Genomic DNA, 14,747 nt, shown 5'->3' with positions numbered 1-14,747 from the left:
CTTGCAGCATTCTGCACGGGCACAAATACTTATGGAGTTTTAAGAGAACATGTCCTGACTGTGCTCATCTTTGAGGATTTGGTTGCATTGGAGGTTTTTGAGACTATTCAAGTGTTAGGAACATTTGATGAAGCAGCCCACTGCACACAGATCTCCCACAAATCAAAGAATAAGCACTACCCTGATGAGCCATGTTCGTTCATCTCCAGGGCGAGATAAAATCATATGTACTGCTTTAGACAAAAACAAAGGGGAATTTAAGAACCTACTATCCAAAATGAACATTTCATTGGCAGGACAGAGATGACAGCTGGCAGAAATTATACTCACTTTCTAATTGTTATTGTCAGCATTTCACGATACATATTCCAAGCCCTGATACGTAACTTACTCAAAGAAAAAGTCTTCTGAAGAACTTAGTAACTCAAGTCTACTACACTACACAGTCCTTATTCTGCATTCATGTGTGATCACACATCTGTGCAACTTCATTCTTACAAAGTCTAACAGGTGTAAGATTCCTCCTTTCAAAGGAAATGGTAATTTGACCCTAGACTTATGCCCAGCCAGACACTGCACTACGCTATCCCAAGATTCTCATTCAGTCCCCCTGCAGCAGCAAGGCAGCTTGCCCGTCTCCTGATTTCCAGGACCTTGCTGCTCCATTTTGGTGGTAGATCCCACACTGGTGCTTTGTCAATTGTCACGAACAGCTGCTGATTTTTCAGGATATATCACATGTCCTCATCAGTGTCTCTGCTATTTCACACTTTATTCCCTGCAGTAACACGAGACAAGTATCATCCGGTCTAGGTGATCTGCCACCCCTCGGGTTCTCAGGTTGCTTTATATAAACCAGGCACATGCAGATCAAAACCCAGAGCATTAAGAGTAATACGGATGCTTGGTTCCTGATGTAAAAATCTCAAGTTTGCTTGCAACAAATATTTCCATATGAGGTTAACAACTTAATTTTAAATTTAATCATACTGGAAAACTGAAATTTGAGATCACCACAAATGCACACAAATCAGAGCTTGCCATCCTGAGCCTGACTGCAAATTGCTGCTGTCCAAAAATTTTGAAATATGAAAATAGAATTAAGCTATACTTCTCATAGATTAAAGATTCCCATCAGACTTCCAGCTTCCTCACTGGTATTTCTGATCACTTCTTCCCTTCATTTAGAAAAACAAGACAAAACAAACAAACGAAACCCAAAACAAACAAACAAAAAACCCCACACAGTAGCATGAATATAGGTTTTGGGCAACCAAGGACTGACACAAAAGTTTCCAGTGTAGAGCAATTACTACCACCACCTTTAAGGAGCTATGGCAAATTAGACTTTCAGTTACAGACCAAGTGGAAAAAGACACCTTCCAATTGCCTGTACAGTTGCAGTTAATAATTTGACCTGTGATATTACCTTTGTTCAGAGGAGACTGAGCTTGTTAAAAATATTCAGCCTAAAAACAATTTATGAAAAGTTGACCATAATTAACATATATATGCATTTTACAGATCAAGAAACAAGCAAACATACACTATATCTGCCATTTCCAAAATAAGGGGAATGAAAATGTCACTTCCTATTATTTACATCTTCAGAGTTATTTGAAGTAAAAAGTTCAGCAAATAAATAGACTTGAAAGAGACACCATTTTAAAAATGTATGTACCCAGGCTCAGCAAATTAGCTTATTGGTCTCATGGGTATCCAACATTATTGCCTTTTTTTTTTAAAAAAAAAAAAAAAGGCAATATACTCAATTTTAAACTTTATTAGTGAAAATAATGTAATTTCTGAATGTGCATAAAGTCAATAGCAGCACTGAAGCATTTACGTCCACAGAGAATAGCACACCAAGCTGTAGTCATCCAAACAGGTGATACAGGTAACACAGCCAGAATTATTCCGAACTGCCAGACCCAGGAGCATGTTCAGCATCCCCTGTTGCCCCTTTTCTCCAACAGTTACTCCCAATGTTGCAAGGGGAGAGGGAGTCTCAGCTCTCTGTTTGTTTGTTTGGGCTTCTGTTTTTTCTGAGGGTTTCAGCTTATCAATGGTGCTGGATAAGCCTGACTGCAATAAGCTGACTAAAGAGCCTTCTGAAAGCATGCATTCAGACAACATTGCTCTGCGTACATGCATGAAATCTTTCTGGAAATTGAACTCCAAAATATCTGGATTTTGTTCAAACATTCAGGCTTTTCCAGGAGTTTATTTGGAATTTTCCAAGCTTTCAACTGCAAGATCGGTCTGCACCTCCCATAAGGACCAGCTCTCCTCCTGGGCTCCTTGCTGCTTGGCGAGAGGCACAAAGGGAATACGTATGCCCAGAGGAATTCCTCACCCCTCCCTGCGTAGGTCTGTCAAAACCTCAAGGGAAAGTTCAAAAAGGTCTACACTTATGAGACACAGTCCCCATGCTGAGACAGAAGGGTAGAGACACAGAAGCAGTGAGATAAAACCGGAAAACAACAACACACTAAACTTTCTGGTACTGAAGGCAGTGCTTTCTAATTCCCTAGAGAAGTTTTGGCAGTGAAGGGAGTTTTGTTTTTATCTTAGATGACCAATATATCAGTATTAATTAGTAGTCATTAGAAGATATTTTCTACTTGAAAACAAACATGCTAGGAAAAGGAGGCCTTTCTAAATACTATGAATTCAGAGGCACAATTGTCACATAACACTGATTACCATTTTTTCTATCACCTTGTAGATACATATTTCACTGAAAAATGACTGAATGTTCAAACAAAAAATGTAACTTCAGAAGTCCAGTTCCTCTGTGTACACACTGCTATTATCCCTACAGGGACCAGTGCAAAATGTGAAGGACCACATCCTCTAAAAACCACAGCATCACACAATTCTGCCAGCTCAACTATTCTTTTGTTCTGAAGAACCTGTTTTCAAAAACAACCTGAAGCTTGTAAGTGTCTTGCTGCGAACAGGATGTGATCCTACACGAGAGCTGAAACTAGGGTTAGAAGATAAGTTCTTTAATTGATTGTCTGAAATATTCTGTCTTCATCAGATCAATCTTAAATTGCTAGCTGAGGGTGGAGAATTATTCCCCCGCCTCCTTTAGAAGTGACAAATGAAAGCAATTTTCTGCGGTGGGAAAGGGAGAGAAGTTTTCATGTTTCATCAATACATGTCAATATGGTATTAATACAAACCTCTCTTTGAATACCTCCACAAGTAATTTCAGAGAGTCAAAAAGTCATTTTTCTGTTGTAAGAAGAATAAAAAGCACTTAGCAAAGATTGCTGATTAACTAGGTTTTTTTGTATAGAAATCTATCTCCAATTAACATGATGAAGTTCCTTTACTTTCCTAATTAAGCATTATTCAGTATGAAATTTTTTTTTTACTTTGTTTTAAGTATGATTGATGAAATGAAGTGCAACTGAACAGCAGGATTCCTCTGGTCCACGCTCAGTGCGATGCAGAAATTGTTGTGAAGGTCACACAGGCAGATAACTTCCTGCCATCAGTGTGTGCCTGGAAAATGAGGGAGAAGGTCTACAAAGGCAGATGGAGGGGGGGAAAGAGTCCAACCACAAAGCAAAGCAGAACTTCACAGGAACCAACGAGAGCTTTAACTGAGCCTGATCTAAAGCCCCCTGCAGATGATGGCAGTCTTTCCAGGTTGGTCAGGAAGCCTTGCGTCAAACCCTCTGCATTACATGGTAGAACCCTGCTCAGCTTTGCAGGGGAGTTGAAATCCTGGTCCCTTGTTTGGCAGAGGTAGGGATGCCTTTCCAAAGACTGTGTTAACTTTTGAAAGGAGTACTATTCCTTCCTCTTCAGCTGGGAAAAAGCCCCATTTTTTGCAATGGTGACCCTTTCAAAAGGCAAGGAAGGGGTGACGCATGGGCACCCAGGAGGAAGAAACCACAACACTCAGGTGTGAGAGCCACCCAGCAGTAGAGCGAGCTACTGTTTTCCAGAAGCTAATTCAAACATTCATTACCATAGCCCAGAAAAATGGCATAACTGATGACTATGAGCAAAACAACTGGCATTTCTGAATGCATACTGTTCCATCCCTCCCATCCTTCCCAAAGCCCCTCTTCTCATCCCATCTCAATTCTCACGCCATTTTCCACAGCACTGAGTGTGCACAGTACTGAATGCCATGAGCAAACATGATCCAGTACAATCGGAGAAACGTGTTTAATACAGTGCATGTAAAAACATCAGCAGATACAGTGTGATGACAACTATCATTCTTCATGTATTATTAGAGGAGGGAGATCTAGAAAGCTTGAAACATTCAGTGCTTGCAGACAGCAATCAAACAAGACTGGTCATTATGTCACTGAAAAGCTTAAAATTCAACAGTTCCTGCAAGAGCCCACTTACCAGCTATCCAAGGAGCCTGGCACGGACAATTTACACCTGTTCTGTTTCCTGCTGCTTTTGCAAAAGAAATCCATGCATCCCACACTCATAACTTCCAGGAAAAGTCAAAAAAAAATCTGAAAGTCCAGCACCTCAGAGAGTCAGGCTAGGCAGGAAAACAGAGAGGTGTTCAATTTTTTAAGGAAATCTTCTCCAGTTTCAACTCATAAGCCCCTTCCCCTGCCTCCCACCACAGTATGTCAAACAATCAGGGAAATCTAAAGCAAGAGGAAGAAAAGAAAAGAAAAAGTATCAAAAGCTAATTCTTGTAAAAGAAATGGCGCTTGCAAGCTGGTCAGTGTGAGTCTGCTGAAATGATGTATGGCTACGTGGGGAGAGTATATGTGCACACACATGCACACAGACGTCAGACCCTTCCTTGGAAGGGGATTAGGTGGCAGATGGTGTCAGAACCTGAGCTGCTGTCAAGAGCAGAGTTCACGCTGTCCTGCTCCCCTGCGCTTAGAGAGGCAAGCAGCAGAGACAAGCCATCAAAAAAAAAAAAAAAAGAAAGGCTGATAAATAGCTGACAATCAGCTTTGTCATTGGCAATGTGGAACGACACCCCTTTGCTTGCTCCCTTCTCCCACCAGAGTCCTTACAGGCAAAATCCTCTCTGAAATGGAGGCAAAAGAGGAAACAGACATAGACCTGCAATCTCCAAGTGCGAGAAATACCAGAGGCTCAGTTTTTCACAGGGAAACTAGAACCTGCTATTACCAACCCAGGTATCAGAACCCAGAACAGAGAGGGGGGAGGAAAACACCCAGCTTAAGGTCTCTTAAAAGCAAAGGGGGTGGGGGGGGAGAAAACCCCACTGCCTCTGATTGCCAACACAATGAAAATAAATGAGGGAAATAACATTTGGGAGGGATGTACCAGCTGAAAGCAGTCACAATGACTTTGTGCAGGCACCCCTGTTATTAATAATTATTACAGATAATAAGGGTTTTCAGGCTGAGCAAAAGGATCTTTTTCAGTTCCTAAAACCTCATCTCTCCCTGTCCTGTCACCTACCTCCCCTTTTTCTCTTTCCTCTGAGCACCTGCTTTACATAGCTTTCCTTGTATTATGATTAGCTTCATGGATAATTGATAGCTGAGCTCGTCCAGCTGATGCTAGGAAAAGAACGACAAGGTGGTTAGACACATGCCTACTATAAATAGACACACAACATGGCCAGCGTTTGCCAACATCTGATGACGCCTTCCCTCCTGGGTCCTAGAGTTAGCTAGTTTCTGAAAGTCAGGGAAGCAAAGGAGAGCAAGGTAAAATGCTTTCAATTAATTTTGCAGATTGAAGGGATAAAAATATAAAGCCCCACTCTTATTTTTATGACATGCTAAAAATACCCACTTTATGAAACCTTCGGCATAGTTTGCAAAGCACAATTTAAAAGCTTTTACTTTTTTTTAGCAGCAACCATGAAGCTCAAAATATTTAGCTGGTGCTGGGGTCTTTGCCAACAGGGCTGAAAAGGGTCAAGAGAAGATCTCTTTGCTGAGCACAGTGTGTGGGAGCTAGACAGAGAATAAAGCAAAACTCACAATTGTACTAAGCCCCAAGGTATCTCTGCAAAGCATAAATGCTCATGCTCGGGAGCTCAGAGAGCGAAGGCTGTCAGTCAGCGAGTGCAGGGGAATCACAGCTGCCTCTGCATGGCTGGCAGGAGGCACAGGCTGCCTCGGGCACTGACTCAGCAGCAAAACCTCCAGCCTCATCACCGGTTGGTTCTGGACACTTCTGGGGCAACCTCCTGACCTGTCCTTGATCAGATATGCCAGAGGTAGGCTTCCAGCTGGAAAAGCCTTAGTCTTGCTTAGCCCATCACCAAAGACTGGGGGAGGTCTGCTACTCCACCATGCCGTTGCCTTTTACCTACACCGTCTTGCTGATGACCCTCCCCACTGCCCCTTCCAGTCCTGCAGTATAGAAATTACCTTTGCATGATTCACCCAGACTCTCCAGCATGCTCATCGCACCTCCGGATTCAGCCTGCAGAGCACACAAAGAACAACCTGTCTTTCAGAGCAACCTGCCTCTCAGGAGCCAGGTGGTATTTTCTGCCTTTGATCTGGGGAGCAGTGCTGTTAGAAAGGCTCCCTGGAGCATTTCTACCTCTGGCTGTGGAAGTCGAGCACAAGCACACGCCGCTCTCAGCGCATTTCTTTTTTCCTTTTACAAAAAGCTACCTTGACATAGCGTAGGCTCCAAAATTACTTGCTCCTGGATTGGGACAACTGTTTATCTCTTTTTGTCTTAGTCATTGTGTCCAGTTGCACTTTGCAGATCATTCCCTTCCCCCCTTCCCCAACGTAAAATGCTTATTTCTGGAATTTGTTAGTGTCTTCCCTCTACAAACACTAACACAGGTTGTTTCTATTTGCCAGGTCTCACTCACGAACAACCAGCTAAGCTTCATCAGTACAAATAAGGCAAGAAGCAATTTAAAATTCACACTGCCTAAGGAAAGCAGCTGCAGCTAAGTATTTGCCCTGGCACACACTGAGGTATCAGCACTGGTTTTGTCTTCACAGTAGCTATCTCCGTTTTCAGAGCTGATGAACTCACACATGCACATACACATGCACTCAGGTCTTTCTCATATTTTTTCTTGGTGGTAATCTCAGGCTAAAAGCCATTTTATACTGCAGGAGTACAACTGTGTGAAAATAAACAACCATTTGTCCTAATTCTCAATCAAATATCGAGATGGAGATAATCTGGCACTTCCAGTACAGGAAACCAATTGTGTGTCACAATCTACCACAGCAGAGAGGTCATCATACACAGACAGTGCCCAGTCATGACATAAGAGCATTTTCTCAGACCACAGGGAAGGGGAAATAGAAGAGAATCTAAGCCAAGCCTCCATGCAGCTCTGTGACAGGCAGCAGGTGCACAGCAGGAATGGTGGTACATGCAAGTTTGAGGAGTGGGAGGAGGACTTTTTCTTAAAAAAGCTCGAGAGATCTGCATAAGGTGGAGGTTTCATCTTGAGAAACTTTTAGCTTAAAGCTACCAAGAAAAGCTGTGTCAGGAGCAAAAGAAAAAACCTCCTTTTTATAAAATTGCTTACCTAGCCAGTGCTGGAGGGCAAGCACACTACGGGGAAACAAAGAAAAGCATACAAACAGTTTTTCCTCTCGCCAGCCAAAAAACACACACCAAAATGGAAGCTTTAAATATTTAATGTCCAAAACAAACAAGAGAATTTCCCAAAACAAGACTGCTGGTTCAACACAAACCAGCAGCACTCACAATTAAGACAGTAGAGGTTTTACACGCAGCTACACTAATACCAGTTGGGGACAGGTAAAACCTATTTAAAGATGAAAAGATACAGGTTCACTTTACAGCAGCAGAGAGCCAGGGATCAGGCAGAGAAAGACTGACCTTCCCTGTCTTTGTTATGCTTGCACAAAGTGGTTAACTCCATCAAAATAGTGGGAGGCAGTTTAGCAGGGATCAGTGCTAGGAGTCTCAATAGATTATACTATTATTTTGAGATTCTGTAAGAGAACAAATTAACCTTCTTTATAACTCTTGGCTTACTTTAATAGATTTAATGGATGTCATAGACTGGAAAAACTGTCTTACATTCCTTTAATTTCTGTACTGATTGTCCTCCTTACAGTGAAAATCTACTCTTTGAGACCTTGGGGGGGGGCCACTGGTGCCGTTAACCACACAGCCAAAGCTTAGCTCCTTGACTGGTGTCTTGCTCATACACCCATGACTGAAGCAATCACCACTCCAAGTTCAGGAATGCCTTTCCCACAAGCTCAGACCAGCAGAAGCCCCCACTTTTCCTTATAGCAGATGGCATTGAGCATTTCCCCAAGATCATTTGGATATCTTCACCTGCAGGGACCCAGGAGGCTGGCAATGCCTGACATCTCTCTTGATGGGTCCTTGTGGCACAGAAGAGTTTTTCAAACGTTGTGCTAAAGGGCTTAATTTTGCTACAAGAATGTAAGAGTTCCTTACAATTTGTGACACAAGAAAATTTAGAATTTTTTTTCTCTATAAATCCAGACTGTGCAATTGTTACATGGTTATGTGCATTCACAGGGACAGGACCCAATGGCCGGCACAGTCCCATCCAAGCCTTTATTCCCTCCCACTTTTTTTGTTTCAAAATCTCTATTGTTTTTCCCACCATCCCTTCAAACATTTTAAAAAAAAGTGTTGTTTGACAGGCACACAAGCCTGCACACCTCACACAAGCAGAAAGGCATTTTTCCTGTAGATTAGCCAAAGTTGTGATTGATTTCCACTCATGTTCAGCCCACCACTGAAATTCTGCATTTTAGATGCAGCTCTAATATAACACCTTATTTTACTTCAGAGCTGAACACCCAGAAGTTACTAACACAAAATCCCAGTGCAGAGGAAACAGGAGTGGAAGCTTTCCAGATGAAGGGAAAAAGTAATTTCCCAATGAAAGGGTAAGTCAGAGGAGTGATGCACTAAAACCTGCTCCTACGGTGACAACTGCAGAAGGAAATCTTCTGACTGGAGATCAGAAGGGGCAAGGTGGGAGATCAGGTAGGCTGAAACTAAGCCTGGGAAAGGGAAGCCTTGCTTAAAAACATAGTCATGCCAGTATTAAGCTCTACAAAAAAAGCTCAGTCTGCCAGAGTCTCTGTCTGGCTGAAGACCCCCAAGGCGTCAGCCCATCCACCATTTACACTGTTGACTCAATCTTTGACTATAAATGGGAAATTTATAATAGGTCTGGTAGGCAGAGGGGTTGAATGGCTGCAACCCCCTCTAGAAGAATTCCTTCACAGTTCTTACAAACCAGAGCATGTATTTGGCACTTCCCTCTCTCTGACAGAGCTTAGCCACAAGTGAGTGCCTAGGGTAGCTATCACAGCTTTCCTTAATATGCTGTTTTGCAGGCAGACCAGAACAAGGGAGAAATAATACGCTGCAGGCTATACTCATTAATTCATTCAGAGCGCAAGATACATTGAGTTCTGATGTAGAAGTGGTGGTATTTCTAGGCACATCACTGTTGCTGCAAGAACAAATCTTATGGATTTGCAGGAAGATCCCATACACCCTCCTGGTTTTTGCCATTACTGGCAGGGCAGCTCGAGGTAATGGCATTTCCCTTTAGCTCTGCCTGCCACAACTTGTCATGACTACCCCAGGCAGCCAAGACAAGCAAAAGAAAACGACAACAGGCTCCCTCCCACGATAGTTTGGGCATTGTCACAGGACAAATTTTGAGCATTATAGGGTCATGTACTGTATGGTTCAGTCTGTCAGCCACTCAAGATACGCAGTTCCCATCTGCTTCTTGAGGACTGCATTAGCTCCTACCACCAAATTCAAGTCTTTAAAGTCAGGCCTTTGTACAAATTACTCAAAAACATGTATGCTACCCAGTCCTACGTACACTAAGGATATTCTCTGAACAGCAGGAAGGCATTAGAAACTGGAAGTAAAGTGTGCCCTGACACTAAATTCATGTAGCAAATGTACAGGCAGAGGCAGTGTGGAGGGCATTTTTCTTAGCTTGTCAAGACAGGCATACCTGTAGCTGTGGAGATTTCATTTCCTTTGGGAAAGGCATTTGTGCCCTGGCTGTCTACTTCCGTGGAGATGGCAATTTTTACAGGTTGAGGGGGAATGTAAAGATAAGCTTTTATGGGAGCTCACAGGAACACGTCTATCTGAGGAGCTCCTGATGGCACACTGTCTGCAAAGTAACACACTGCCACACTTGGCTTTTGTTTCTTTTTTTCCTTTCTCCTTTTGTTTTCCCATATTTTTTTTCTTTTATAGCTCTCTTCTTTTTTCTCAGGTTTTTGATGTCCACAGCTGTCTTCAGTTAACCTTGGCTCCCCACCCCCCAACTTTAAAATGAATGCTATGTCTCTCTAAAATCCTTTGCTATCCCTAGGTAATAGGACATTTTCTCCTCCTTTCCCTGCTCCCACCTTTCAGTATCCTCCTCCCATACCTCTCTAATTCAGTATTCTCATTACACTTATTTTCTTTGCCTACCTTCCTTCTTCCACCTTCTCCATTAAACCTCCTCCCTCCCATTGCCTTACAAATCTCTCCCTTTCTTACCCAGTTCATTTTCTCCACTAACCATTCTTCCCTTCCCCTTTTATCCTGTTCAGTTCCTACTCCCCCATTTCATTCCTACCCACACAGCATACATTGTGCCTTTCTCCCCCCGGCCCAGTTTCAAACCTCCTCATTATATTTCATTTTCCTGAATTCTATTCAGGTTCTTGTATCAGCCTTCTCTAGGCTCAAATGCTCCCTTCATCATGTTACTGAAAGTTTCCCATCTCCTACTCTTTTCCCTTCCCCATTCATTCCCCATCCACCCTCTCCACTTTAAACTATAGTAGGATAGGTCCTCTTATTAACAGCTATGACCTGTCAAAATTTTGGACATAAATTTTTCTGATCAGGAATAAAGCCCCTGTATCCCCCGTGCTATTTACATGTCTGTAAGCTCCACGTATGACTCAGTCCAGCTACATACAGTCTTCTCCCATCATTCATCCTCCATGTGTTTTCCTAACCTGGGATGAACTATATAGTGTAACCCTGAAAAGCCAATGCTGATGAAACCAGGCACACATTATATCACGCAACTCAAACAACAGCTCTTTCTGGTGGGACAAGCTCACAACTTGCTATTCACTCCATGAATACCAAAGTCAGCCCAATTTCAGATTTCACTAGCAGATTGATTGACAGACTCTCTTTCACACCCTTGCCAGAACGATCTGGTGCATGTCTGTGTGTGCATACCCCAGGATGAGCAGGGAACACTGCTCAGCAGTAACGTGAGCTGATGGAAGCTACGCCAACCACCAGATGCCAAAGGACAAGTACAATTCCTTCTCAGCATGAGATGTGGTTTTTTTCAGTAGACAGAAGGGCATGATTACAAAGAGTTATTAAAAAAAAAAAAAAACCACACCAAGAAAGTGAGATCAACAAACAAAATCCAATTAAGGAAATCACTCAATCAACCTCCCAGGGCTGGGGTTGATCAGGGAGCCATTCAGTAGGACCTCCAATACAGAGCCTTGAGGCTGCACAAAGATGGTTATTTTCCATGCTGTGCTGATCTAAACAAAAGCTGTACTTAACCTCCTTCAGCCTCCTTTCACTCCTAGAATGAAATGACTACATGCTTTGGCATTTTAACTCCAAATGGAAAACCCACAATACCTGGTGAGAGATGTTGTTCTCAGCAAGACGCCTGGCATTGAGCAGAGAACAAACACAAGCACCAAGCACCCAGGCTCTTGGAGCTACTACAGCATTGTAGGAGGGGAAAAAAAAAAAAAAAGAAAAAAAAAAAACCACACCAAAAAAACCCCAACCAACCAAAACTTAACATTTTAAGTTTTCTGCTGAAAGAGCAAGCTTGTATATACACTTATCCCCTCTGACTTTGTGATGGGATGGTCTGAAGGCCAAAGAAGAAAGCTGCTCCCCAGGCTTCCTCAGACCTGAGAGAAATGTGGCTCCTAGGACCTCCCAAAGTAGGGGTGACAACTAGACATCATATCCACAAGCCTTAACTAATGCTCCTTCTGCACCTGCCACTCAGCTTCTAGGGTCCCTCCATCTCCCCCTCATCATCTGCCATCTCCCATTCCTCTCCTTCAAACCACACAGAGAGGGAACATAACTCAGGACCACCTGTAAAATACTCTGCCTCATGACTTTAAGGCCTAACTAAACTAACATGGAGAATTTGTCCTCTGCCTTTGAGGCTGGTTACACACAAATGTCGTTCTTCAGCAAATGAGTTGATGATGCAGCTGGGAAAAGGTCTTTTAATCCAAAATGTTGGAGCCTTGTGCTGAGCCATTTCATCACACACACCCCCCTCCCCAAATCCTTGAGGTGCTTCTGCTGGTAGCCAGTTGCCATAGGAACCCTAATCTTTATCTGTTTTGCTTGTTAAATAAACTGGCATCAGTACTCTCTTTTATGGGCTGCTCAGTCCATCTCCTCCCTTTAAACCTCCCTCCCTGAAAAAGAGATCAAAAAGAGAAGAATGTGTTTGACAACCCTCCTTTCCTCCTCTCTCCCCTTCTCCACAGTTCCTATGAACTTTTCAAGTACAAAAATCCAGAATTTGGCAGAAGCAGCCACCATGATGCAGAGGGGTGCATTAGGCCTCTGTATTCTCTGGATTCAGCAGATAGGAGAGGAAGCAGAGCTAAGACAGAGAGCAACAGGTAGGATAACACAGCTTGAAAGCCAAACGCTACAGTGACAGAGACACCTAATCCCAATTATTTTAGGTGAAAGCTTTCCATCACTTCCCATGACACCTCCCACCTCCTGCAGTCCCCAACATCAGCCTTGCCCTACCTCACTACACTTAAGCAGTGTAATTTTAATGCCAATTGTGTGGGGACAGCCCTGAAAAGTTGTTTCAGAGCTGAAAGCTGAAAATGGAAAGCAAAGAAAGCTAAACATATAAGAAACACCAAAAAGACGAGATGTCTGCAACGGCCTAGAGCTTTTTAACATGAAGCAGGTTTTTTCCCTTCTATGGACCAGAGATCTAGGCCAGAATTATGTAGGTCGCAAGCAAACCTTGTTTCAGCTGGTCTTAAGCCAATCCTTAGAAGGTGATAACTCCCACTCAGAGACACCTTTTTTTTTCCCCCCATGTACTTGCTTGAAAGAGAAACAAAGAACTGAAGTGACAAGAGATGCTGGGTGAAAGAATAAAGCTGTCTGGCTTTGTGTGCACGTGCAACAGTTTAACCATGCTTTCCATCTCAGCAGGCATATACATATGCTAAATGCAGAGATTCTGAAGCTGTTCTTCCCCTCCTAACACTTTCTAGTGCAACAAATATCATCCAGAGAAAAAGTGATCCTATCTCGTTCATTTGCATGGAAGAAAAGACCTAGAAAATTAATAGTGTCAAGATGGGAAAGAACAGGCAGAAGAGGAATCTCAAGAGGCTGAATTCCCACTGCCTGCAACACTGAATCAGGAGAGCAAACCAGGATCCTATCTACCTGAAACTGAAATAACTGTGTAATCCTTCATTCACACTACAACAAAAACACCTCACACCATAGCAGAGGCATCAGTTTCAGAATCATTTAGGCATACCCAGGGATCTTCAGCAGCTGTTCACTAGCATATGAATCATGGTCCTCATGGAAGACTTTGCAGTGCTCAGCCTGCCTCCAGAGGACATGGGCATAACTCTGAAAGTAACTGGACTCCTGATTTCTAGTTAATTCGAGACTTGGGCTGGCCTGTCTTTAGCTGAAAAATCCAGCAGCTCCAGCAAGTCAGCACCAGAGAAGCAGCTGCTGTTACGGCTTGTTTTACAATTAGTTGCCCTATTGCTGCACTTTGCACATAGGTCCCCCTGCTTGTCCAGCACGCATGGATGCTCTTACATCTCTATTTAGCAGGACTGCAGCTAGGCTTCCCCCCACTGTCTTAGAAACATACCTTCTTAAATTAGCAGCCCTTTAAGTTCAGAGTTCAGGCATAATTCAGGTGAAGACTCAAATATCCAACTCTAGTAATGCAAACTTTACCCACATTCATCCATACTCTGCCAAACTATAATCTCTTAGGATCTGGACCCTCTTGACATTCCTGCTACTTCTCACTCCCAGGAGGGTTGGAAACAGCACTCAAGCAGTCCTCTCTGGGAATATTTATGCATGTGTGGTCAGGCTCACAAATAGAAAGAAGAGACAAGTGAATAAAGTAACATTAAGTAAAGTTCAGCTAAGGTTCATTTATATTCTGGATGAAGATGCTGCAAATTCCTACTTTAAATGAACCTGTCCTCTGTCAGAACTCTCTTTTCTTTGATAAACATGGTCCTCTTTCTTCAGGGAAGCAATTTTCAAATTCAACCTAAGTTTCCTCTCCCCCTTCTACTTTGCTTTTTCCATTTCTCCGTGAGGGCTGCTTTTTTGAAGAGGTGCACAGAGGAATCCCAAGTGGCTTTGCTAGCCACTTTTTTATAATGTATATTCCAGGCTGACAGAGTGCACAAATCAGCAGTAAAACATTGTGGGGGTTATCTCTTGTGCTTCAATCCCCATGAGCCTCCCACCTCCAGTTTTGCTCAGAGATTCATAGCTGAACAAGCTTAAAAAGAAACTCAGTTAAAACAATCGAGCTTCCTCTGAGTTTGTATCTGAACTAGAAAGAGGTAACCACGGGCCGAGGGGAAAATTGTGCAAGATTTATTCAGTAAGCATTAATCATTTGCCATTTATTTGAAATTAGACTTCCAGTCACTCAAAAGGTTTGCACACTCTATTTTCATAAACTTCAC

General features: G+C 42.9%; 1 protein-coding gene across 1 annotated transcript in view; it reads right to left on the bottom strand.

Moving 5' to 3' along the window:
* Positions 1–5,139, bottom strand: part of DGKI (diacylglycerol kinase iota) — a 175,232-nt gene extending 170,093 nt beyond the window's left edge. Inside the window, exon 1 of the mRNA XM_075051054.1 lies at positions 4,381–5,139. Within this exon, the coding sequence (XP_074907155.1) occupies positions 4,381–4,469 (89 nt within the window). The 5' untranslated portion in view covers positions 4,470–5,139. The remainder of the gene's footprint in view (positions 1–4,380) is intronic.
* Positions 5,140–14,747: the final 9,608 nt, after the last annotated feature.

This window comes from Buteo buteo, chromosome 19, assembly GCF_964188355.1.
Source record: "Buteo buteo chromosome 19, bButBut1.hap1.1, whole genome shotgun sequence".
NCBI classification, from domain to species: Eukaryota; Metazoa; Chordata; class Aves; order Accipitriformes; family Accipitridae; genus Buteo; species Buteo buteo.
This window is presented reverse-complemented; position numbering and strand designations above follow the sequence as displayed.